Genomic DNA, 27,514 nt, shown 5'->3' with positions numbered 1-27,514 from the left:
AAACCTGCAGAACAGTTACCTGTCCTATTGTGCAGTTACGGGTTTTCACATTCAGGGCTGAATTTGCTTATTTATAGTTAGGCGAATGAGGGACATGGCGGAAGTCTCATCCCTGTACTAAGAGTGCATCAACGTGAATAGCACTCAGTGCAGCAAACAGGACATACACGACTTTTTGGCTGTTGTCATAAATCCACCAAACTCTACATAAACCCTTGGCTTGATCCAAAGTGCACTTGTGATGACATACTTGCTGAAAAATATTGTTAATAAATATATTACCATATCACCTGCTCAGAGCTAGTCACCTCTTCACTACTTTACAACCGCTCACATATGGGCACTGGGATGCGGCCTGAGTAATCCCTAGTGGCTGAGATTCATTTAAGCATTCCATCCATCACTTTTTTTGTAGCCCTTATTGAGACACCCGAAGTGGGATTAGCATTCCTAGATTTGGGTCTCGTGCACCCTGTGCCACTGGAACCAAACTATACCTTGCTGGTGAGCCATAAAAAAGGCGAAACCGGTCCTGGGTTGCTTATTTTCCGGTTCAGGGAGGACCTGGATGGCAGTTCGATGGACTTTTCCCCTAGGAGCAGGGTCATGACTGATTTGCTCATGGCTGGGTCCAAAATGAGGTGCCAAGTAGGACTTAGTTATAAACCATGACGATTGTTACGATATTGAGGCCACCGAAGGCAAACTAAGTCCGAATATCTTCATCCGGCCAATACTTATGAGCATAAAAGAACAAACTAAAACCATTCTGCATTTATACAGTTCATGCAATAAAACAAAAACATATCAAATGAATGTTATGTCAAAATTCCTTTAAAAACAAACCATCATCACCATGAACAGATCCAATAAGATTAAAAATACGTAAAAGCTTTTAAAATGAATGCAATGAACTAGTGACAGTAATACTTGAATGAGTAGTTATTGTCTACCCAGAGGTTAAAGTGCATAGTTTTTTCTTGATTTGATTGCAGTAACAATGTAATTAAGGACAGTTGTACAAATTTCGACAGAAGATACATTTTGCAGATAAATTAGCCCTTCCCTATGAGATACAAAGTGCTTTTTTTAAAAAAAGAACTGGACACAAAAAAGTAGTCAACGAGATTCATACATAGTGCTGAAGGCAAACTAAGTCGTTCTTTTGAGAAGTTTGAGAAACCTTACTCCAGGATGGTCTCTGTGTTTCACAGGGAGCTACACAGTATAAAGAGCAATATAGGACCCTTAGATCCAACAGCAAGAACTTTCTGGCAGTCCCACGAATAAGGAGAAGCCGCATGGGTGGCAGACGTTTTTCTGTTCAGTCAGCTAAACTTTGGAACAATCTGCCCGACCCTATTCGGATGGAGGAGAACCATCTTTGGTTTAGGAATATGCTGAAAACCTTCCTATTTCCCTAATCTCACCGGGGATGAATTGGACCACTGCAGCGCTGGGATGCCTCCGGGTAACCATGCGCTATACAAATGAGTACTCATTCATTCATTCATTCATTCATTCATTCATATTTAATGGGATGGGTGAACCTCGCAAAGCATCCTCCTTCACTGAGAACCGATTCCTATCTCTGAGGACAAGAGATATGTCTTAAGTATGACCATTTCCATGTATTTAATCCCATATTACTTACTTTCAGAAGACTGATACCGCTGTCACTGCTAGGAGCTGTAAAATGTTCATCATCATCGAAGTGAATATCTCCAAGAAACCAGGCGTGTGCAAACTCCTGGCCCGAGCCATCGAAGGAGCGCGTGCAGCCCAAGTGGCGACCTGAGATAGGAAAGACAAGGTAGCGCAGTCAAACATGGTGAAGACGAGCCATCTTCACTCTCTATTTCACGATGAAGAGAAGGCATTGCCATTCTTATCTATCCGAGATCTATTATAATACAGAAACATCTTTATTTGTTATTGGACTCTGTCAGCGGCATTAACCATTGTTAATGGCCTGCCCTGCACTTATAGTTCTGAGAGAATGCTGATAGGAAAGGGTCATTAAGAGCTTATGATGACCAACATCATGTTTGCAATAAGGCTTTTAGCAAACTGCCTCCTTAATGTTATCTACCACAGACAGACGTCTGCTGACTGTCAGCGGCGTGTCCCTCATTCACACACTCACCACACTTAGAACACACTCACCACACTTAGAATGCAATAAAAGGGCAGCAGTTAATGCCAGTATTCTGAGGACTGACACTGACTGAGCTAACAATAGTACTCCTTCCATGGTGTGGCAATTCGTGGGAAAGAGGTTATGCCTGCTGGATAGAAGTATTCACTCAATCCAACCTGATAACGGGGAATCGGAATCTAAAGCGCTGATTAGTTTTGATATTTTTTTTATGGCTGCGCAATGCTTGCTTTTGTTACCACGTACGAATTTACTTCCTGATTGTGTGGACTTTCTGTGGGCGAAAGTTATCTAGAGCACCCATTTATGTACTAAGAAATTTCACTTTTTAAGATCTTGGTCGGGTGTGGAAAATTGGAAGTAGTAGGGCGGTGTATTGCTGTCAATTATTTCATGTGTGAGGATAGGTTTCAGCCAATCTTTGGGGCAGATTTACAATAATTGGCGCATCCCTGCATATCCCCAGGGATGCGCCAGTTATTGTGCGCCGCAGCTCCGCCACCCTGGATGCGCCGCATTGTTGCGCCGCATTTACAATGCGGCGCACCATGGTGCAAAAAACGGCACAGATGCACACGCATCTGTGCTGTAAAAGCGGCGCATTGCTGGAATTGCGTCGCAAGCACGACGCAGCTCCCGCAATGCTCTGGGGGGCCCTGTATCCACAATGCTGCGTCAATCCTTACGCCTTCTTCAAGCAGGCGCAGGGTTTTGACGCAGCATGGGCCCAAAAGTGACTGAGTGCCCCCACCCCCTGCGATGGAATGCCTCCATCTGGCGCAGGGCTTTACAACGTGACGCATCTGGGAGATGCGTCACGTTGTAAATAACCCGCACCATGGCGCATCTTTTGCACCAACGCTGCATCACAAAAGTGACGCAACGGCGTCATAAAAAAGGAGCAGGGGGCTTGTAAATCTGTTGTTTTTAAGGCAGAAGCCCCCGTGGGCATGCTGGGGCCTGTAGCCCTATGTTTACAAGGGAAAGGAAAAATTCAAGTCCCTGATACTTAAAGCTGCTGGTTGAAAAAAACAGTACGGGCTGAAAATCACCTTCACACAATGGACCAGTTGACACTTATCTGATGCACATGCATATATCCCATGACGTAACACCGTGCTATTAAGAGGTCAAGTAAGGTATGGGTAACACATCCATTCGTAATTTTAACTGTGCCTTGTGGTTCTCGAGGTATGTAGTCCATGTATTTCAAAATTGTACCTGCTCTGACATTCTGACGCAAGGAATCTAGCCAATTATATTTCAGACCACAATACTATACGCATATATTGTTTTTATAGGTCTTTAATAAGGACGATGGCTCGCTGGGAAGAATTAAAAATGCACATTTATTAAAAGCCGCATAAACCAACTGAGGCAGAGATAGAAATGGTTTGGGCACTATACGCCCCCCGCTGCGGTGTTTACCGACGCACGCGCCTCGGCCTGCTTTGGATTGTATTGGCGCTTTACGCACGGTGGCGCGCGAGGCCATTTCAGGCGCGGGCGATAATGTCGTTTGAACGTGCCACCTGTTCCCTCAGTCTGCCTGATTTGATGTCATTAGGAGGCCGCTCGTTCCATCATCGCGAGGCTGGCTCGCCTGCCGAGGTGTGCTTTGCATTCCGTCGGAGGCCGTAACTCCTTTATTACGGTAATTGCTCATCGCGCAGGTGCTGTAAACAGTCTTCACCTGTCTCAGAGCCGGGTTTGATTTTAGCTGCAATTGTGCTGCCATCTGTGCCTTTCTATGGCGCAGATGTTTGTGTGGCAGGCTGAGTGATGGCACGACAGGGCACGAATAGACTGATGTGCTGCAGTGTGTGAAAAAGCTCCGGTGCCCGGGTGGCACGCCAGAGGTCGCATGTGCCGCTCTCATGTCAGACCTGAGCCCTTCACCCAGTCCAGTTGATGGTCTTTACGACGTTCTATGACTCTTATCATAGCTGTCAACTGGGCTGACGTCAGGGGTGACGTTCACGCATTCTTGGCTTTCCAGCCATTAACTCTAAGCATGCTGGTATTTGTAGGCAGTTGCTTACCTGAAAAGTGAATGACAATTTCTTGCAGTCTAATTTCTTTTGGCTGAAAAATGAAGACTGACTGAAATTCACTACCATGACACGGGCCTCTTGCCAGCAAACAAACGTAACTGCAATTATGACAGAAAAGGTAAAACTGTAAATATGATAATGCAGAGAATTCTTCTGTCCATAGAACCACAGGAGCCCGGCATTACTACCAACTCAGTTAATTGCCAAATTCATCCTTTTTGGACTTTGACGTCCACTAGGTAGGGAGGGCAAAAAGTGAACAAGTGCTCTGGGCGAGTGTTGGGGGTAGAGCGCCTAGTTCATCCAGCAAATGTTTCCCTCGCAATAAATACACTGTCCAAGCAATGTTCTTCTTGAAAAAAAGAAAAGGCATTATTTACATTATGGAAATATCAATCAATCAATCAATCAATCAATCAATCAAAGAGTTCTTGTTAAGCGCGACTTCTCACACAGGGCTGTCTCTAGGCACTAGGGGGCAGATTTATGAGGCCGTTGCGCCTCTTTGCGCCGCAATTGCGTCACTTTATTTGACGCAACTGCGGCGCAAACAATGCGCCCTATTTACAACGTGACGCATCTAGGAGATGCGTCACGTTGTAAAGCACTGCGCCATAAGGAGGCGTTCCTGCGCAGGGGGGGCGTTCCTGCGCAGGAACGCCTCCTGAAAGTGGCTGAGTGAAATCTATGAGATTTCACCAAGTCACTTTCAGGGCCATGCTGCGTCAAAACCCTGCACCTGCTTGAAGCAGGCGTAAGGCTTGATGCAGCATTAGTCGAATGGGGCACCTCCGAGCCTTGCTGGAGCTGCGTCGCGCCACATTTCCGGCACAGATGCGTCACGCATCTGTGCCGTTTTTGCACCATGGTGCGCCGCATTATAAATGCGGCGCACCATGGGTGTTGTAGCTGTGGCGCACTGTGGCGCACGTTAACTGGCGCATCCCTCGGGATGCGCCAGTTAACATAAATCTGCCCCTAGATCCTGACGTCCTTGGTCGAAGAGCCATAATCTTGAGCTCTATAGAGGGTCATTTCAGGAACTCTTGTGGCATAAATCACTATGCTTGTGATTGCCTCTTTTTGTTCTGTAAGTGTGCATATATCTCCCTGGACGTGCACACATTCACTGTAAGGATCGAACTGACAAGAGTTACAATACCTACTGCAGCCACCGGGTGGCGCTAGATTACTGCAGGCACGGCCATAGGGTCCGAGTCTTCCTAGGTTTGGGGGTTGAGTGCTCGTGGCTTTTGCTGTCCACCTGGGGGAGGGGATCTGGCTGCCTGCGCACTGTCTCTGTCGGGAGGAGAAGAGCACGAGCAAAAAAATTAAGAGAGCTAAGAATCTGGCAGGGCTACAAGAGCCCATGCACGGTCCTAACCCTGAAACTGTTTGAGATGTAAACTGTGCAACAAATGCTATATACAAATACAATAAAGTTTCAAATTCCCCAAAAAGTATTTCTATAACATACAGAATCGTTTCAACTTAGTACATCAAATGTTATCACTCCACTGAGACATTTATTAAAGACTAGCAGCCCGTCCCGAAGTTGTCCGGGTATGAATTGCTGTCGGCCAGTAGTATATTGTTTTGTAGGATTTCGTTTTGATAGCATTTCTTATCTGTGAAAGGCCTGTGAAACGCTCCGATTCACAGTGCATTGCTGATGCACTTAAGAGTGCGCGATCAGTAGTGTGTGAACTTGAGTTTCCCTACTTTATTTTTCCTTGCAATATTATATAGCGCGAACTCGACATCATGGCATGAGCACAATTTACATTACAGAAGAACACATTCATTTGTGGTAGGCACAGGGAGACAAAGCGAATTGCCTGGAATCACAGGATGTTGAGCTGATGCTGAGATTCGAACGTAGCTCCCCAGCTCTAAAGTTCGCAATTCTAGAATTTGTGGCGGGAGGTGTGTCTAAAAGTGTATGTCGGTGCTGGCCATCAATGAGAGAGACCTGTGCATTTTTCAAATGGGTGGTGAAAAAATATGAGTATGTTGCTGTAGATGTGGGTCGCCGTGCCACCAATGTACTTACCGGGGGAGGGTAAACGCCCATTATTCCGCAACTTTCTTTCCGCATACCATCACTCCGCCTACTTTCATTACGAAAGTACATTACTCCGCAATGCCATTATAACGCATGGCATTACATTTTATATGCTTTTACCACGCATACATTTACATCGAAATTCGTTGTAAATGCATGAATGGTAAAAGCATGTTTTAAAAAAATGTTTGGATAAGGTAAGTATGGGTATAGGGGTATATGTTTTGGGGTACTGAGGTATATGTTTTGGGGTGTTGGGTATTTTAAGGGTTCAGATATAGTTTTGGGTTATAGGGTACAGGGGTAGTTTTAGGGTTTAGGGATAGGTATGGGGTACATGGTTATTTTTAGGGTTCAGGGCTAGGTTTGGGTTTTGGGGTATAGGGGTATTTTTAGGGTTCAGGGGTAGGTTTGGGTTTTGGGGTACAGGGGTATTTTAAGGGTTAAGGGCTAGGTTTGGGTTTTGGGGTACAGGGGTATTTTTAGGGTTCAGGGCTAGGTTTGGGTTTTGGGGTTCAGGGGTATTTTAGGGTTCAGGGGTAGTTTTGGGGTTTGGGGTACAGGGTTATTTTTAGGGTTCAGGGCTAGGTTTGGGTTTTGGGGTACAGGGGTATTTTTTGGGTTCAGGGGTAGGTTTGGGTTTTGGGGTACAGGGGTATTTTAAGGGTTCAGGGCTAGGTTTGGGTTTTGGGGTACAGGGGTATTTTAGGGTTCAGGGGTATGTTTGGGTTTTGGGGCACAGTGGTATTTTTAGTGTTCAGGGCTAGGTTTGGGGTACAGGGGTATTTTTAGGGTTCAGGGGTAGGTTTGGGTTTTGAGGTACAGGGTATTTATAGGGTTCAGGGCTAGGTTTGGGTTTTGGGGTACAGGGTATATTTATAGGGTTAAGATGGGTTAGAGTTTAAGGGTGTTGGGGTATTTAAGGAGTAAGGGTGGGTTATGATTATGGGGTCTAGGGGTATTTAAAGGGAGCAGGGTGGGATTAGCACACAATATGAGACATCGCATGAAGGGCGGAACGTACCACACGCCCCCAGCGTTTGTCACGCCCCCAGCACACGCCCACAGCACAATGCAGACACGCCCACAAGGGACTACTATGCTGGCACAGTTCTTTTACCTTTTAAATGTATATGGTTGGCGTCTGCATAGCCTATGTCCTTCTGCTTCAACTGCCCTTTCCAACGCTGTATTGGGTGTTGTGATTGGTGCTGTGGTTCCTGAGATTACCCGCCTCAAAGGTTTGGGCTCTCTCTTTATTATATTAGTATGGATGACCATTTTTAGCCACAAACTTAAAAATATTCCTGTCCGCCCATCCCTCTTCATGGCAACAACTGAAATCATATTTATTTAACTGTATTTACACGGTGGGTGATAATGAAGTGTGTGAACACTGGGGTTCTCATGGCATGCTGTGGGATTGTAAAACAAGCAGATAATGGTGTTTCATTTTTAGTTTTTGCATGCTATCTCAGAAAGCCCCCACAATATTCCTAAAAACCCTGCGTGAAACACCGACCTAAACTTAAAACTTCTGATTGTCGTCACTGCCTTTTTCTTCAAATGACTCTCTCCATCCTATCCATCCTCTGCTTGCCCCTTCTCTATGAATTTAGCCTACTTAAGTCACATGCATGTTAGCCCTCATCCCTGTTATTGTCCCTCTGAGGATTGCCCACACCTTATTTCAAAGATTATAACCTCTTTAAAATGTCATACCTGAGCACCCTAACAATAACCAATCCCCTGTAGCTCGTTTATTCATATCGCCAACCCCTTCATGAAATTACCCTATCCCCCTCTCCCACTAAATACCACACCTAAATTCCTACTAATGTAATCAACCACATAGAAACTGTATTAAAGGCATGGGATGGCTCTAATCGAGCACAAGACTAATCCCAATAACCAACAATAACTACATAGACACTCTCCCTGGGACCTGGAGCAGTGTGCTGCCCAGGGTGAAGCATCACAATGCCTCGTCAGTGGTAGTAAGTGCTATTAAATTAGTGCTCCCGGTTTTATGGTATTTATTTTATTTGACATTTCCGTCTGTATTTATCCATATTTAATTTTTGTCAACTTTATCTGTATTTATCCATAAATATGGGCTTTGTGAAAAAAATAAAGCTGAAACTAGTATATTTCTGTATTTATTAAACCAATAAATCTGCAGTCATGCTTGAATGCCTGCCAGGTTTCAGTGATATGAACACCTGCAGAAAATAAATCCATGCCCTTATATGAAAATATGCACATTTCAGTATCAGTCTTGTGCATATCTTCTGCTATTTAAGCTTCTTTACTAAAAGTCCTTTCTTTTTTAACCCCCTTACCTATGAATCCACACAGTTCTTGGCCTGGCAGTCAAGGCAAAATGTATTTAGAATCACTCAAAAAGCACATAATTTCCATTTTTATCCACAGCCTCCCATGAGCATCTGAACAGGTGTGGAATAACTGAAGAGATCTGTCACACACCGCTGGCCAAACGAGGACCTTAATTTAGTCCACCAATGCAGGTCCCGTCAGATAAATAAAAGGCATTGTCATTTACAATGGCAATATCTTAAACTCTTGCAAATGCGAGACCTATTGCATTGCAAATGAGTGCTAGAAAAAAAAATGTTAGGAGAGAGCGTGTCCTGCCTGCAACAGCAGGCAGGACAACGCTATTTGAGAAAATAGTGCTCAGAGGCTGTAATTAAAGCCTATTGAGCAACAACACACATGGGAGGTTACAAAATGAGACTAGGCAGTCCGAAGGAGGGACTACTAAGCCTTTTGACCAATGAACATCCAGTTTACAATGGACACTGACACAAGCCAATGAAAAACGTGGGCGGAGCTTCAAGTCCCTACCTCAATACAGCATGCTTCAAAGAGCAGCACATGCGCTGGCCAGGCTCGACCTAAAAAAATGAAGCATGGTGAAATAAAATAGTTGCCTAAGATAACACAGTTTGGTCAAGCAGGGAAGTCGGGAAACTTGTCAGATTATCGGATTTCACCCCGTGCCATTCAGCTACTAGATGGGGTATCAATTTCCCTCTTCTGTTTTACATCAAAAGTTCATTTTCTTCTTTCATCCTTGGTGCATTAGGTTAGAGTGTAAGTGGCAGGCAGAAGCCACATCAAAGCTTGGCCCATTTTGCGTTTGAGGTTCCAAGAAAACCTCCAGTTGAGCCGGAGACAAAAACATTTTCTAGCTCAATAGGTTAAAAGTTGCAAAATTCGCAGCGACCTGTGTGGCTGTACAGTTGAAAGCCCTAGTCAAAATTTGACTGATCATCTTTAAGTTGCTATATTTGGTTGCTAAATCGGTACTAATAAGGTTAAACCTTAACGCAGACAGTATTAATATATGAAAAAAATGACTACATTATGTAAATGAAGAAATACTCTTACAAAATGTGCAGCATTAGGTCGCATAATTTGCATTATCTTGCTGCATAATTTAGTCAAGCCTGCCTCATACTTTTGTCATCCACTGCCGCATAATTGCAGTGGCCCTGCACATGGGCCATCACAGTGGTTTTGGCATCTCTTGCAGAGCGATAACGGGTGCAGCAACGGTGCTGACGCTCAAGGGACGTCACTCCGTGGCTGGCATTGTTCCAGAAGTGTTGCAGGTTGGCTGGACAATGGCCCTGGGCCTCTGCTCATCTTAGTTCCCCCCTCACAAGTGTGCAGTGCTCTCCCAAATAAAGTATGTACGCCAAATACGTTGCATAGGCCATCACAGCGGCATTTGGGCTATTGCCAATTGGCCATTCAGATTTGAAACTTGCCAATCAGTCAAAAGTGCACTTCCTTCATGTCCACTACGGCTCCATGGTATTCAGCCAGCAAGGGATCTGTCGCTGTCATGTTGTGGATTATACATCAGATCAGCTCTGCCCAATCATTGTGCTGTTGCCGAGTCCTCGCTTGCTCAGAAGGACAGGACCCAGGATGGGCGGCAGTTCATCTCTTTGCTTCAACCAGGCATTTTTTCGCACTCTTTGCTCGAGTGTTGTTTCTCTTTTGCTATAAACTGGCCTGCTGCAAAAAGCATACTTGGTGCAGAGCCAGGCGCATGCGCGCGGTGGCTTACAATTGTTTCTGCAGCGAGGCGAAAAGGAAAGGCAAAGAGCGGACGAAGGGGAGACAGCAGTTCTCACTAATGCTAAGCCCTGTGAGGTACCCTACAAACCTAGGGGCTACAAAAATGCAGGGTTACAACGTATGGTTACCCCCATCTATTATGTACCCAAGCAATACTCCTGCCCACACCAAATACAATTAGGGGGAATGATGGGGTTCCAAGATGCCACACTACACAGAGAAAACTGGTAAACACTCTTCCTACTGGGGTACAGGTAAAAAGGCCTGTGCCCCACGCACAAGTCACATCATGGCAATGGTAGTCACCTGAGTTAGCAACAGTTCTACTCTTTGTAAACTCACATTGGCCAATGTAGTGCGGTTAGCACTCTAGTGGACGCACGCACTCATCCATGCATCCGCAGGCCAGGCGTGGCCTGCGGGGATCAATAAAAGGAAGGCGTGCGCTCGGGCACGTCACTTCCGACTGGGATGAGTGTGTGGTTCACTGGCTGGCGCTCGAGGAAATCAAGGAGGCGACAGTGGACGATAACCCGTACATGAGGTCACTGCAAGCGGTACAAGAGGGATCCTGGACTGACTACTTACATCCCCCCAACACCTGGACAGCCTCGGATAAGGAAGCCCTCACGAAATTCTGGCACATCCGTCACGAGCTCAGCGCCACGGAAGAGGGTATACTGCTGAGAGGGACACGCCTAGTGATACCAAAACACCTCAGACACCGAGCTACCCAGCTCGCGCATGGGGGCCACCAGGGTGCCACGAAAATGAAGGCGCGCATGCGCGAGAAGGTGTGGTTCCCCGAACTAGAAAACACCGTGGAAGAGTATGTCAAGAACTGCATGTCCTGCCAGCTGACTAGTGATCCTGAAAGACCGGTCCCCATAATTACTGAAGAAGCATGCACGACCCCGTGGTCTAAAGTCAGCGTGGACTTTGGAAGCTTCCCCGGAGAGGGCCACACCCTGGTAGTCATTGACTCGTACTCCAAATACCCCATTGTGGAAAGAGTGCCATCCACGGCGTTCACACACGTGGGGCCAGCGCTAGAAAAAATATTCTCCTTGTTTGGATTCCCCGGCGAGGTCAAAAGTGACAACGGGCCACCATTCCAGGGAACGGAATTTGCCACATTCTTGAAAACCAGAGGCATCACCCACCGGCGCATCACTCCCCAGTGGCCACAAGCCAATGGAGAGGCGGAAAGGTTCATGCGGACTCTCAATAAAATGTTCAGGATTGCAGTGGTAGAGGAAGCTGACCCGGAGCAAAGACTACATGAGTTTCTGAGAGAATATCGAGGAACGCCCCACTGCACTACTCAGAAGAGCCCGTGGTCCCTCATGTTTCAAGGCCAACGCAGAGACCTCCTTCCCATCTCCACAGGACCAACACCGGTGAGGGACGACATGAGGGAGGTTCAGGAACGCCGACGCAGGAACAACATGCGAGCGAGCCACCGGCGCAGAGCGACACCAAAACAACTACATCGAGGAGATCGGGTTGTCATCAGGAACAGACGCCCAGGGGGGAAATTTCAAACATTCTATGAACCAGGCCCGTGGACTGTAACCAACACGAAGGGAACCATGGTGACTGCAAGCAGGGAGGGAGAAGAAGTTTCGAGAAACACCTCATGGTTCAAAATGGTCCCTACTAGCTCGAGCGCGGACACCGAAGCCATAGATGGAACCAACGAGCCACCCCGAGCAGCGACACAAGAAGAAGAGGGCAGCTCAATACACGACACCCGAGGGCCGGTGCCAGAGCCGGGAGGGGGAACATCGATCATGTCCACCCCCATCCGGAATCCATCGCGCAGCGGGGAACGAGGGCCAGGCCGCACCCCCGATACAGTCTGAGGCCCAATCCCCGCCCAAGTCAAAGACTCAACGACTACGCCTGTCAGCTGAGACCCTGAAGCCGTCATCAAAGGGACACGCAAGTACAGAGCGCCTGATCTAATTCATTGTGGCATTATGAACAGTTTGGTTTGAACACTTTCGAATTTGTGTATAGTTGGATAGAGATGTAGTGCGGTTAGCACTCTAGTGGACGCACGCACTCATCCATGCATCCGCAGGCCAGGCGTGGCCTGCGGGGATCAATAAAAGGGAGGCGTGCGCTCGGGCACGTCACTTCCGACTGGGACGAGTGTGTGGTTCACTGGCTGGCGCTGCGCGTTAACACCCCTGCGCAAGCGGCCATCCATGCCTGGCAAGGCCCACACACCCCCACACAACAGCCAACAGAGCCTAATGCTACGTTGGTGAGCAGCAGACACACGCACGTAGAGCGCCTGGCGTGGGACTCGTGGTTTGAGTGTCCAGCACAAAAGGTCCGACTCCCGAGTCAGTCAGAATGAGAAAATGAGGAGACTGCGCCAGGGACTTTTAACCCCACAGCAAGGATTGTCCCATGGTCGGGGTCCAAGTCCCTCTTCTTTATTCCAGTCCTTATGTATGATGAGGTAACCCAACTTCTCAGAGAGGGAACTTGCTGTTGCTAATGAACACGTGACCCCGACTACCCTACTCCAATTCTATAAGGCCCTCAGTTCCCAAACATCCAGGGCCAGTTCTTCACTAAAGTCACGGGCTAGCGGTTTTACCGCGTCACCACCTTACATAACCTCGTTGCACCCTTTGAGAGGGCAATGTCAAAATCTCAGATAGCCGTTCGAGTTTACTTGTTTTCTGCTTGCCAAATGTTTGCATTTTCTGAGATTTACACGTGCAAGAACACCTGAAAATGTGGATCTAAGTCGTTTGTGGGTATGGGCTGGTCAGAAGGAGGGAGGAGGAAGAAAAGGGAAGAATGGCAAGAGGGTGTGCGGAAGAGGGCTGAAAGAGGGTTGTCACGGTGGCCATGGAGGTGTAGATGGAGGGGGAAGTTATTCAGGGACATGGAATATCCAGAAAATGTTGTTTGGTTCTCCAGAAATTGTGATTTCTCTATAAGAAAATGCAGAAGGGTCATTCATTATTCCATGATCCATGCCCCTCTGCCTCACCCCGCTCCTTAGGTATGAAGTGGCCCAACTTCCCATAAAGGAAACTTTTTGTTGCTAATGAAATCTTGACCCTGACTACCCTACTCCAGTATTATACCTAGTGCCCCAGCAACCACGGCCAGTTCCGCATTAAAGCCACTGGAGCGGAATCGATTTCCGACGTCACCACAAATGGTCGAGAGAGGGCGCCAGATTACCACAAATTGCCTAACAAATTAACCATGTTCCCACTCTTTTAGAGGACAAGGTCAATTTCTCAGGAAACCACTGTAGTTTTCTTGCTTTCTGCTTGTCAAATGTTTGCATTTTTCGGGATTTACAAGAATAGTTGAATATGCGGATCTAAGTAGTTTGTAAAAATGGAGTGGTCAGAAGGAAGGGGAGAAAGTGGTTAAAAGGAGCAGGGCCGGACTGGGAACCAGAACCGGCCCTGGCAAAGTGCTCGGCCGGCCCCCCTCCCCCCCCCCCCCCCCCCCCCCCCCCTCCGGGAGGAGAGGGGAGGGAGGAGAGGTGCGACCGCGCTCTGTGACAGGGCCGGTTTTCGGCCGTTTTTGTTACAGGGCCGTTTTTGCAGCATAACGGCCCTGTAACAAAAACGGCCCCAGGGGCCCAAAACCGGCCCCCAACCATGCGGCCCACCGGGGAATTGCCCGGTGCCCTGAACGGCCAGTCCGGGCCTGAAAAGGAGTGTTTCAAGAGGTAGCGTCGGCTGAAAGCAGGTTGAAACTGCCGCTATGGTAGGTGGAGAGTGAAGTTATCCAGTGACATGGATTATCCAGAAAGTGCTCTTTGATTCTCAAGCAGTACCAGCGCTCTCACAATTTAAACTCTTATGGTAAGTGTTGAAATGCCTTTCACGGGCGTTGCTCCTCAAGGTAGGTGGATCCAATCCAGTGGTCGAAGTGTGGGAAATAAAAAGTAGGGGAACTGTGGGTGGAGAATCGGGAATCGGGAATAACCTAAGATTGGATCAGTGGGCGGAGTCAGGGGTGTGGCTAGAAATCGCAAAACATACCAATTTTATGTACGTTTAGCATTTCACTGACCAGTTACAGCTTATAACGTTATTTAATTCAAACAATGGATAAACATGTTTATTTGAGGTTTTATTCAGGAAAAAGCAAATACTCATAAGGCATAAAGGTTCATGTAAAGCGTGCGAAATAAAAGCAGGAACAATGGCATGGGCGCAAATTCAGGATGGTGAGTTTTAAAATTGAGGACAAGGGGTCAAAATTCAAGACATTGATTCAGGACAGGAGGTCAAAATTCAGGACAAAAATTCGGGGCAACAGGTATGCTTTGCAGACACATCAGTGGATGTCATGCAAAAGTATATAAATAAATAGGCAAGGAACATATGTACAAGCCACTTCTCCTACCCAGTCACCGCTCCGTCACTGTCATTTCCCCTGCCCCGTCACTGCTCCTGCCCATTCACTGCTCCTGCCCATTCACCGCTCCTACCCATTCACCGCTCCTGCCCATTCACCGCTCCTGCCCATTCACCGCTCCTGCCCATTCACCGCTCCTGCCCATTCACCACTCCTGCTCATGCCTAATCACTGCTCCTGCCCCAGTCACTTCTCCTGCCCCGTCACTTCTCCTGCTCCGTCACTTCTCCTGCCTCATCCTCTGCTCCTGCCTCATCCACTGCTCCTGCCCCATTGAGTGCTCCTGTCCTTTCATAGCTCCTGCACGGTTACCGCTCCTGCTCATGCCTAATCACCGCTTCTGCCCAGTCACCACTCCTGCCCGCTCACCGCTCCTTCCCGGTTACCTCTCCTTTCCTGTTGCCTCTCCTGCCCGGTCACCTCTCCTTTTCTGTTGCCTCTTCTGCCCCGTCACCTCTCCTTTCCTGTTGCTTCTCCTGCCTCTTCACTGCTCCTGCCCCATCACCTCTCCTGCCCCATCACTTCTCCTGCCCCGTCACTTCTCCTGGCCTGTTCACTGCTCCTGCCCCGTTCACTGCTCCTGCCCCATTCACCGATTCTGCCCCGTTCACCGCTCCTGCCCCGTTCACCGCTCCGGCCCCGTTCACCGCTCCTGCCCCGTTCACCGCTCCTGCCCCGTTCACCGCTCCTGCCCCGTTCACCGCTCCTGCCCCGTTCACCACTCCTGCCCCGTTCACCACTCCTGCCCCGTTCACCGCTCCTGCCCCGTTTACCGCTCCTGCCCTGTTCACCACTTCTGCCCTGTTCACCGCTCCTGCCCTGTTCACCGCTCCTGCCCTGTTCACCGCTCCTGCCCCATTCACCGCTCCTGCCCCGTTCACCGCTCCTGTGCTTTCATTGCTCAGGCCCGGTTACCGCTCCTGCCTAGTCACCACTCCTGCCCCATTACCTCTCCTGCCCAGTCACTTCTCCTGCCCCATCACTTCTCCTGCCCCATCACTTTTCCCGCCCCGTCACTTTTCCTGCCCCGTTCACCGCTCCTGCCCCGTTCATCGCTCCTGCCCCGTTCATCGCTCCTGCCCCATTCACCGCTCCTGCCCGGTCACCGCTCCTGCCCTGTCACCTCTCCTTTCCTGTTGCCTCTGCTGCCCGGTCACCTCTCCTTTTCTGTTGCCTCTCCTGCCCCGTCACCTCTCCTGCCTGGTCACCTCTCCTTTCCTGTTGCTTCTCCTGCCTCTTCACTGCTCCTGCCCCATCACCTCTCCTGCCCCATCACTTCTCCTGCCCGGTCACTTCTCCTGGCCCGTTCACCGCTCCTGCCCCGTTCACTGCTCCTGCCCCATTCACCGCTTCTGCCCCGTTCACCGCTCCTGCCCCGTTCACCGCTCCTGCTCCGTTCACCACTCCTGCCCCGTTCACCACTCCTGCCCCGTTCACCGCTCCTGCCCCGTTCACCGCTCCTGCCCCGTTCACCGCTCCTGCCCCGTTCACCGCTCCTGCCCTGTTCACCGCTCCTGCCCTGTTCACCGCTCCTGCCCTGTTCACCGTTCCTGCCCCATTCACCGCTCCTGCCCCGTTCACCGCTCCTGTCCTTTCATTGCTCAGGCCCAGTTACCGTTCCTGCCTAATCACCACTCCTGCCCCATTACCTCTCCTGCCCCATCACTTCTCCTGCCCCATCACTTTTCCTGCCCCGTCACTTTTCCGGCCCCGTTCACTGCTCCTGCCCCGTTCACTGCTCCTGCCCCGTTCACTGCTCCTGCCCCGTTCACTGCTCCTGCCCCGTTCATCGCTCCTGCCCCATTCACCGCTCCTGCCCCATTCACCGCTCCTGCCCCGTTTACCGCTCCTGTCCTTTCATTGCTCAGGCCCGGTTACCGCTCCTGCTCATGCTTAATCACCACTCCTGCCCCATTACCTCTCCTGCCCCGTCACCTCTCCTGCCCCGTCACCACGCCTGCCCCGTCACCACGCCTGCCCCGTGACCGCTCCTGCCCTGTCACCGCTCCTGCCCGGTCACCGCTCCTGTCTGGTCGGCACTCCTGCCCGATCACCGCTCCTGCCCCATCACTTCTCCTGGCCCATCACTTCTCCTGCCCCATCACTTCTCCTGGCCCATCACTTCTCCTGTCCCATCACTTCTCCTGTCCCATCACTTCTCCTGTCCCATCACTTCTCCTGCCCCATTCACTGCCTCTATCCGTTCACTACCCCTATCTGTTCACTGCTCCTGCCCGGTAACCGCTCCTGCACATGCCTAATCACCGCTCCTGCCCGGTAACCGCTCCTGCACATGCCTAATCACCGCTCCTGCACGGTTACCGCTCCTGCGCATGCCTAATCACCGCTCCTGCCCCGTCACTTCTCCTGCCCCGCGACCTCTCCTTTCCTGTCGCCTCTCCTGTCCCGTCACTGCTCCTGACCCGTCACTTTTCCTGCCCCGTCACTTCTCCTGCCCAGTCACTTTTCCTGCCCAGTCACTTCTCCTGCCCGTCACCTCTCCTGCCCGTCACCTCTCCTGCCCCGTCACCTCTCCTGCCCTTTTGCCTCTCCTTCCCTGTCACTTCTACCTGCTCCTTCAGTTCTCCTGCCCCGTCACTTCTCCTGCCCCGTCACCTCTCCTGCCCATCACCTCTCCTTTCCTGTCTCCTCTTCTGTCCCTTCATTGCTCCTGGCCAGTTGACTCGGTGTATAACATTGACAAATTTCACATGGTGGCAAGTTCCCCACAGTACTCTATCTGGGGAAAGCTCCTCTGTAATCACTAACTCAGAGGCTGAAGGCAGCGCATTGAATCAGCCTCAATCAGAATGACAATGGGCCTGCCCACAGTCTGTGAGAGCTCAGGGAGGGGCTGCTGCAGCCTCTGGAGTTCAACAGAGAATTGCGAGCCGCCCCTGGAAGCTGAAAGAAAAACTTGTTTTTAAGTTGGACTATTCGTGCCGTCCCGGGATGCTTTTTTGAAAGAAAGAAGTAGCGGAACGGACTGAAATAATTTTTAAAAGTTGGGGCACGCCGTGCCCTTCCGATCCCGCCCACTTCTACCACTGATCCAATCTCTCTCTTGGCTTGCTCTGTCCTGCAATTCTTTCTAGGTGGGGTTTATCTGGGTTTATTCCAGGCGACTAAGAGTCCGAACTGAGTAGCTATTCAGATAATAAGGCCTACCCGAGGAGGCTTCTCAGATAGAAAGGTGGGGGTAGGCCAGCTGCTCTGTGGTTTTTTGTATTTCCAGGCAGTCTTTGCTCATGATTTTTCCCTGGTTTGAAATTAGAAGTTCTATTTAGTACAGCAAACGTTTTGGTAGTCATTACTTTTGCTAGAAGACTGGTAGAATACGCTTCCTGTTTTGTAAGGACATTTTCTTGATGGTCTGGGTCAACCCTTTGATTCATAGAACAAGTTCAGAGCTCAAGGTCAAAGATGCTGCCATCCTTTCACAAGCATCGGGATGTTACCTCGCCTTCTCATTTCCTATTGTGAGCCTCTTCTCAGGATTGTCCAACTATCTCCAACGTTCTGTCCTCGTTCAGACAGTCAGAATGCCACTTTGTTACATTTTGGGCATTAGGTTTAGGGCAAAGGCTTCTGCAGTCATACGTGCGGGGCTCTGGCCTAGCTCTCCCCTGCCAGACGGCATCTAAGGGGAACCCACGAGGGGAATGCTGGCAGCCAGTGCTGGGGTTTGGAGGCCCCTTCTAGGGTCGGTTGTCTGTCTGTCGGCCACTAAGGGGAGTCTGGATACTTATTTATTTATTTCATTTATAAAGCGCGTCTGTCACCTAAAAGGCATCTTGGCGCTGGATCCTGGATACCTATTGCAGTTTTCTCTTCTTCGGAAGAAACTCTCTCCTCCGAGATTGAAACTCTGGTCCTTAGAACTGCGAGAAGGTGAACTGTATTTCGCACTGTCTTGTTGGTGAGCATAGTACGGTCTAGTAGGGACTGCAGTTGAGCCCGTCGTAATCTGATATTTCTTGACCGCATCTCATGAACAAGGCCTTAGATGAAAAGAGAGCTATTAGGCAATAACCTGCTTACTTACCAGTAATTGCCATGACTCTTAGCACTACTTTTCTTCATCACAGTACTTTTTATCCTCCCAGAGTTATGTTGCCTTTAGCTGGCTTTTGATCTTGGACAAATAGTGCAAAGTCTGTTACACTATCAAGGCAGATATGCCGCCTGTCTAAAATGGACACAATCAGGTTCCGATTAGAAGCAAGAAAGCTACTTTCAAAGATGTGAGACTTGTAATTGTAATTGTAATTGTAGGAGCATTTATATAGCGCATGGCTACCCGGAGGCATCCCAGCGCTTACAGTGACAACGGAAAGGTGTTACTCAGTTTGGAAAGAGGAATGTTTTCAGGAATCTACGAAAGGAGAGGTGATTGGATTCTGTACAGAGGTGGAGAGGCAGGGAGTTCCATAGTCTGGCAGCATTAAATGAAAAGGATCGACCTCAGCTTCTTTCCTTCCTAGTTCTGGGAATAATGGCCAAGTTCTTTGTTTTGGAGCGGAGGGATCTATTGGGCTCATAAGGCTGGATGATACCCTGAAGAATAGAGGACCCAGTTTTAACCCCTTAATTGCTGCCGTCGGCCAATGGCCGACGGCAACACTACCTGCCCAGTGCTGCCGTCGGCCATTGGCCGACGGCGCCCCACCCGCGCACGGAAACGCTTGCACCGCGGCGGAATTACCGCCGGGGTTAACGGGCTTAAACATCGACTTATGGGCGATACACAAGGCTTTGAACTTAACTCTCTCCTGGACTGGCAGCCAGTGGAGTGATTTAAGGGCAGGTTTTGCCGAGTGATGGTTGGGGATTCCCAGAAGAAGACTTGCAGCCCGGTTTTGAGCCGTCTGTAATTTGGAGAGAGTAGCAGCAGGGGAGCCCAAATAAAGGACATTGGTATAATCCAATCTGGATAGCACCAGCGCTTGGACCCGAAAGGACTTTCCGAATCATTTTGAGGATCCAGTAACATGAAGCAGATGACTTCCCGTATCTGAGATTTAAAAGAAAGTTCATGGTCCAACCAAACGTCCAGACCCTTTAACTGACTTTTTGGGGTGGGGAATGGACCCATGGACATAGGCCAAATTTCAGTCAGATCATGGGGGTAGTGGGTACCCAAAATCACGATTTCGCTCTTTCCCCCATTCAATTTTAGGAAGGAGTCGCTCATCCAACTTGCAATTTCTTCCATGCAAAGACGAAGGCAGGACCACCTTGTAAATAAGCACTGTAACGGTGAAACTTGGGAAGAGGAGTAACAAAGATGACATTTAAATAAACTCTGAATTTCACCCTAGCCAGGCAGGCTATGTTTACAAGTGTGTGTGCTAAGAGGAGGGGAGGTCCCTGATACATGCTGATGCCAATATTCTTTAAAAACAAACAAACACTAGAATGCTTTGCATTTTTTGAAAGATTCTAACAAGGGATTTTTTTGTTATATTCTTCCAGAATGACACTTGTTTGAATAAAGGCAGTTACTTGGACTTATAAGAAATTGCCTGCTAAGAATGCTATTGAAAATAAGCTCCAGATAGCACTATCATTATTAAAGAACAAATAAAGCAAAATCTAGGTGTGAAAAAACCCAATTTCAGTTGACTAAAACGAATTCCTCAGCGCTATCACATTCCTTTGCCCAAAACATGTTGTTCACCTTTTCAAGGAAGCAGTAATACTTACCAACAGATAAACATTAGAAGAAATGCATTTGAGATGAACATTTTGGTGCTAACATTTGAAGAAGTTTTGAAAATGTTATCACTCTAGAACTGCAAATGAAACAAGTTGAATGCAAAAGAGAAAAACTTACAATTAAATAATGTGTAGCTATCATTCAGGCAAAGTTCAGTTCTCAATTGGTACAGTAAATGATGAAGACTATTGGTTGGTACTTATGATTCCTGAATACGGTTATTTGATAAGCCACGTTGTCTAATGTAAAGTTATAGCCCATGGGGCTGAAAGAGTCTAGATTTAAATCCCAGTTTCCCCACATCGTTACATTTTGTGACGTTGGACAATTTGTGTTACTTTGCCTTACTCCTATTATCTGCAAAAAAAGTGGGAATTTGTGCTCTGCAGGAACATTTATTTATTTATATTATGTCAATGGGAGGTTCTCGACTCCGCCTCCTGATATGAGGTTATATTTCTCCACAATGGCCCAAATCTGCCATCAGTCTTGGCAAGTGAAAATACTATTGGAAGCAGAGTTTTTCAATAATCCACACAATAATAGATGGAGAAAGAGTAACATGTCAACCATATAGAGCCATATTCAATTCATTGCAGTATTTCAGTTCCTCAAAAATAGTGCCATAGGGGGTAATATTACTAGTTAGCTGCTGGTTCCCTGGCATATTTGCGACACCACTGGTGGAGGTGGTCACAGGATGACTCCACATTTTTGGGTTGCCCAGATTCTACAACAAGCATTTACAATGCAATGGTCTCAGCTTTGTTAAAGTTAGAGCTATTGGCATTGCAAATGGCATTTTTTTCATTTTTTTTTTTTTTAAAACATAAATAAATAGTATTGTCATTTACAATGGCAGTAAGTGAGCATTAGAGAGTAGTAGAGAGTATTAGCGGACACAGAGCCACACACACACACACACACACACACACGCAGAGCCACACACACACACCCACACACACACACAGAGCCACACACATACACACAGAGCCACACACACACAGAGCCACACACACACACAGAGCCACATACACACACACACAGAGCCACACACACAGAGAGCCACACACACACACACAGAGCCACACACACAGAGAGCCACACACACCTACACACACACACACACACACGCACAGAGCCACACACACACACACAGAGCCACACACACACACACAGAGTGAGGAGATATGAGGCGCCTGGTGGAATGTGAGAACTGAAGAGAGACACAGATTATACAGCAAGTGTGAGAGCTCCAAGGTGGAATCTAAAAATGAGGCGGGATGAGAACGAGGAGGTGATGGCTCCAAGAACAAGCGAAAGATGCTAGGTGAGGCCTCCAAAGAAAGCTTTGAGGGCTCAAGGTGGAGTCTGACGATATGGCGCCCAGAAGAGATACCGAGCTTTAGAGGTGCTCGCGCTCCAGGAAGAGAGGTGAGGCTCCCTTCGGGACCCTCCCCTGATGCAGAGGCCCCAGAGCAGGTGAATAACAGGACCGTAAGCAAACACTGGGTAAAGCCTGGAGCAAGCACCCAAGCAGACAGCTCACAGGGCCAGAACAGGCCCCCGTCGGGTGCCTGGAAGCCCCTGGAGAGCTCACGAAGGCAGGCTCCCTGCAGGAACTCCGATTCGCCCCAGAGCGGGCACCTCAAAGTCCCTGCAGGTAGGCACCATGACAGCCATTGACAGGGCCAAAGGTGGCCATTGGCAGGCTGCTCCCAAGGCACAGAGCTCGTGCCATAGCATGCAATACCAAGGGCCTCAAGAAGACATCATAGCTAGTGGGGCTTCATGGTAACCTGGAAAGGCATGGGGGGCACCCTGCTGGGCTGCTTAGTCTAGGTGGCACCAGGGCATAGCTTAAGGGAAGCACCACCTCAGGAAGCTGGCAGGGGCTGGAGTGGGACCAATAGCAGGCAGCTGGCAGGGGCTGGAGTGGGACCCATGGCAGGCAGCTGGCAGGGGCTGGAGTGGGATCGGGAATTGACAGGCAGCTGGTAGAGCCTGCAGGGGCACCAGACCATGCCAGCAGGTATTGGGGCATTAGGTCCTGCAGTAGGCACCATATTTGCACCAGGGAGGCATTGCCAAAGGGCTGGAGGGGCCTCATTGCAGGCAGCTCACAGGGCTCAGAGGGCATACCTTGGCATGCAAGACCCCGAGCCAGCACCATAGCTGACAGCTGGCACACTGCCAGCCCCCCTGGCACACAGCCCGGTGATGACAGCAGGAAGAAATCTGTCGAGGAAGAGAACGAAAAAGAAAGTGTAACTGGAACAACAGGGCCTGGCCGGGCATCAAAGAGATGCCTCCGTATGAACATTTGATTAACCCTTCAAGCCCCAGCGGTGGGTGAACTGGGCGTCTCCCATAAACCCGCCGCATTCCCAGCTCTGCAAGGGGGGGGCAGCTGCTGTAACACACGTGTGTGGAGGGGCCCCTCCCTATGGGATCCGATCCCCGCTGACTCCATCCCAAAGCTATCCAGACGCATCCGAGGGCACTTTATAGTTAAAGCCTCGTCTGTCTCTGACACCTCTCCAAGACCTGAAGTGCTGGTGCTAATTGATTCTCCCTGGAGGGAAATCAACGGACTGTGCAGGAGAGGGTGCGGGACTGCGAGTCCCACCGTGCAGTGCGCGATCTACAACGAGCGCACCTGTGACTCTTCCTGCCTCCTCATTTCCACGTATTTAAGCACGGTTGTAGGCGCGCACGGGGACGCGCGCGGGCCGAAGTGCGGGGCTAAGCCCGGGCAAAGCGCGGGCCATCTAAGGACGTCCAAGGCCAAACAAGGCCGGGCTGGGCCACCCCCCTAATTCTGCCACACGGAATCACTGTGCACGCGTGGTGCGGTTTATGAAGTTAATTAGCCACTGATTATCTTAGATAAGACTAACTTCTTTTGGGGTGTGTATGTATTGAAAGTACTATAGTTCTTTTTCTTCCTTGAAACGATGGCATCTAAGATGGGGAAAACCCGTAATATTACCCTTGAAACTTCCAATACGGTAGCTACTGGTACCATCGATCAATTCTTCAAAAGAGTGTCTACTGTCTTGGAAAAAGAGATTTCTGATGTGGAAAAGCGACTCTCGCTAGACCTACTAACGGGAAAGCGCTCGTCATTGGGAGGGATAGGGTCAGCAGCCTTCCCAAAGCAGATAATTCAGTTAGGGGAGGCAATCCAACTTACAAATGCAGGGGACGGGGACGAGGAGCTGTTTAGTTCTGGCAGCGATGCGTCCTCTCAGAACCTGTCTCAAAATGCTGAAACTACTAGTTTGTCTATTTCACCCAATTTATTAACTGCCTCTTCACCAGGCACAAGCCACCATCCCATAGTTGAGGCGAAACGTAATATAAGGAAAAGAGGGGGGGGCCTCTAAAGAAACGCCAAGCAAAAATAACGAATATAGATCCTACTCAAGCTCTCCCACCAGTCCCACAGGTAGTAATAGATGATTCCTCACTCCCTCAGAACCACCCTGATTTGTCCCATGGCTTCACCTCGGAGGGAGGGCTAATAGGGATGATAGAAGTCATGGTGAAGTAACTTCTGCTTCCCCTCCTTGAGAGAACTAGGATAATCAGCTCAAAGTTAGACCATCTTGTCTACCAGGTGGGGGAAAATACCACTTCTCTTGCAGAACTAGTAAGGGTACAACCACAAAATACCCCGGAGAGTATTCTTGTTAACCCCGTTCTGCGTACTGATAAACCCCCTACCAGCGCTATTATCCCGAAAACTGGTGTTGCTTTCGGGAAAAAAGCCCCGGCTAAAACTATTAAAAAAGCACCCCCTCAAGTACAGGCAAAGCCAACAGAACCAAATCCTCCGAAACAAACGGAGACTCCCCAGCTGGAAGATAAAAGGGCGATGGGGAGCCAACTAAGGCCTGCCTAAGCTAAACCAGCAAAAGCAAACTGGGAGAAGCCTCGCCAGAAACACGAGAGAAGCAACCTTCGGGTAGTAGATCTCCCGCCAGAGGCGCACCATACGCTATCATTATGGCAGGAGTCCCAGAAATTACTGAAGGTTTAAGGGAGGATCATCAAGCTTTAAAAAACAAAGTAATACACTGGTTGGTTAACAATAGACCTCTCCCTGCGCATATTAATGAAGAAAACTTAGCGGTGAGGCGCGCAATATGGGTAGGCTCAAGACCAAAGGACAAGAAGGGGGATGTAGTCATCGTTAACTTCAAAGACCATAGGGCCGTGAGATTTATCGGTGACTGGTACGATGGGAGAGGAGGTGATTCTATCTCCACCCATCATGTCAGTTACTTCTATCCACGGGAGTCTGTACCGCAGGTGAGGGAAAGCGCAGCAGGAAGGCACCCTTTTAAGTGGCGAGGACTGGAATGTCAACCCTCAATTCAAAACTTTCATAATTATCCCTATAGACCACAGTTGTATCAGGGGCACCCAAATAAATTTTTTCCCATACAACAGGGTTTTAACCTACCCACTGCAAACCATTTGTCAGTACTCTATGGACTGGATGATGTGGATTGACGCTCCCCGATCTCTAGGGGAGGGGCAAATAAGCAAGAAAGTATAGTAAACCCCGGGTTGGTCGAATCTGTTGAGGTAAAAGGGGCACCTACACAGGAGAGTGAGCTCAGTGAAGAAGTTATACCCAGTGACACAAACCACGGAAAACATACACCGATTAGGGTAGAGGAGGCAGAAATCGCCCTGATAGAGCAAACGGTGCCTGCAGATGTAAGCTACATGGGCGGAGAAGGCTCCATAGTAAAAGAGAACGACTAAACTGAAGCGGCCAATCGTTTGGAAGTAGTACTCCATCCTGAACCTGTGAAGGAGAAAACCTTGTCCTTTTTGTCCTGGAACATTGCGGGACTCCGCCCAAAGATTGAGGACGGAAGTGCCCTTAGCTTTGTCAAAAATCATGATGTCATCTGCCTCCAGGAGACCTGGTCTACTGTTGAACTGCATCTGCTGGGCTATAAAACTTACTTCACCCCAGCTGTTGCAGTTACTTCTAGTAGGGCAAAGGGGGGTTTATCTGTATTTGTGGCAAATACCATACCAGGGTTAAAGGTCTTACCCTTGTATCTGGACTCAAATTACCAGCTACTAAACCTCTCACTTGGAAAGAAGGAGAGCATCCTGCTCATAAACGTCTATAACAACCTGCCGGAAGCCGATGCCCTCAAAATACTCGGGGCACTTCGTCAAAAACGTATAAAGTTGTTGACAAGGTCGCACCCAGATAGAATGATAAGCATTATCTGGGGGGGGGGGGGGGATTTTAATCAGCACCCATGTGATAGAGGAGATAGTAACATCTGTGGGCTGGTGGGCGAGCAAAAAGAGCAGATTATTCACTTCTCCCATAATATGGTGGGAGAGCACCATAATGAAACACTCTCTGAGCTGGGCCTGGTGGTTATAAATGAAGTAAACACGATTACCAAGCAACTAGATCCCACTTACCTGGGGAGGGGAAGTGAGTCCACAGTGGATTACATCCTGGCCTCAGTAACACTGGTGAGCAGAGTCGAGAACTTCAGAGTGCTAGTTAACACTCTGAGCGATCACTCTGCTCTGGCTGTGGAGCTGACTATTGAACAGGGACAGTGCTCCTCGTATCTTACATCTAGCGCACTCGCCCAAAACAATTTCCATTTGTTCAAACTGAACGGTTACGCCCTAAAGTGGGGGAAGGTAGACGCAGGCGAGATAACTAAAAAGGTGGTAAACTCTGTCTATCCAGCTATAGAGAAGTGCCTCGACCTAGATACACAGGAAGAGGATGTCCTTCAAAACTTTAGGTTAATCCTAGAAAAAATAAACAAACTCCTAACCATTAAGCGGAAAGGAAATAGGGGCATAAATAAAGGATGATTTGACCACAAGTGTTCAGCAGCACATAAAAAACTAAAGATGGCCCTAGCAAAAACTGTCAGAGACCATGGTGAAATAAGGTCCCTGAGAAAGAGTTATAGTACTGCATGCAAGGCTAGGAAGGCGGAGTTGAAGCAAGCACTGTGGGATCACAGTGCTTGCACGAAAGCACACTGAATAAAAACAATGAGGCATTTTGGAAGGTGCTGAAAGCCCCGTTCCTGGTTGACTCAAAAAGTCAGCCATCCGTTGAGGTGGCTATTGAGGGTCCAGTGTGGGTAAGCCACTTTTCCCAAATATTCAAAATCCCTGAGGAAATTGAATCGTCCGTGGGAGCGCTCAGTGACAGCTCACGCGTACATGTTTATCCCATTCCTTTGGAATTCGAATTAGCCGAGGTATTTGATGCACTGAATAAGAACTATGGGCTCCCATTTTAACGAGGGTTTTTTCTTCAGTAATGAAGTGCGGGGTCTTTGAATCTTGGACCCAATCCACTATGGTCCCGATATTCAAGAAAGGAAATAGAGAGGCTGTGTCCTGCTACCGCCCAATCTCGCTGCTGGACTCGTTGGGCAAAGTAGTGGGGAGAGTAGTGCTCCAGCGACTCCAGCAGTGGGCCGACGATGGTGGGATTCTTTCCGACCTCCAATTTGGTTTTCGGGAAGGCTTTGGGACAACAGAGCAAGCATTAAACCTGGCATTAATGATGGGTAAATATGTCTCAGCAAAGCAGGGCTCCCTACATATGGTGTACGTAGATTTGTCTGCTGCTTTCGACTGCGTTTCCCACTCGAAATTATGGTCGATTCTCGCGGAGATGGGAGTAGAGTCCTCTCTCATCACAATCCTGAGAGAGTTGTATTCGAACGCCTCCGCTAGGGTGCGCTTTGGTGTAAAGGGTGAACTCTCTGATTCGTTCGCAGTGGAGCGTGGCGTCCGGCAGGGATGTGTCCTGGCCCCCTTTCTCTTCTCTCTCTATACAAATGGGCTTGAGGTTGAGATGTTGAGGGGGGGCCAGGATTTTCCCCAGGTACGAAAGCGACCGATACCCACCCTACTATACGCGGATGACGCGGTGATATTGGCCCGAACACCGCGAGAGCTGCACAATGCTT

The 27,514-nt window shown here is 48.9% G+C and overlaps 1 protein-coding gene across 1 annotated transcript in view; it reads right to left on the bottom strand.

Annotated features, from left to right (window-relative positions):
• MMP21 (matrix metallopeptidase 21) overlaps positions 1-27,514 on the bottom strand; it is a 114,684-nt gene that overhangs the window by 73,260 nt on the left and 13,910 nt on the right. The window contains exon 3 of the mRNA XM_086920251.1: positions 1,655-1,794. Within this exon, the coding sequence (XP_086776377.1) occupies positions 1,655-1,794 (140 nt within the window). The remainder of the gene's footprint in view (positions 1-1,654; positions 1,795-27,514) is intronic.

Source organism: Lissotriton vulgaris, chromosome 5, assembly GCF_964263255.1.
Source record: "Lissotriton vulgaris chromosome 5, aLisVul1.2, whole genome shotgun sequence".
Classification (NCBI taxonomy): Eukaryota; Metazoa; Chordata; class Amphibia; order Caudata; family Salamandridae; genus Lissotriton; species Lissotriton vulgaris.
Note: the sequence above shows the minus strand (reverse complement) of the source record. Positions and strands in the feature narration are given on the sequence as shown.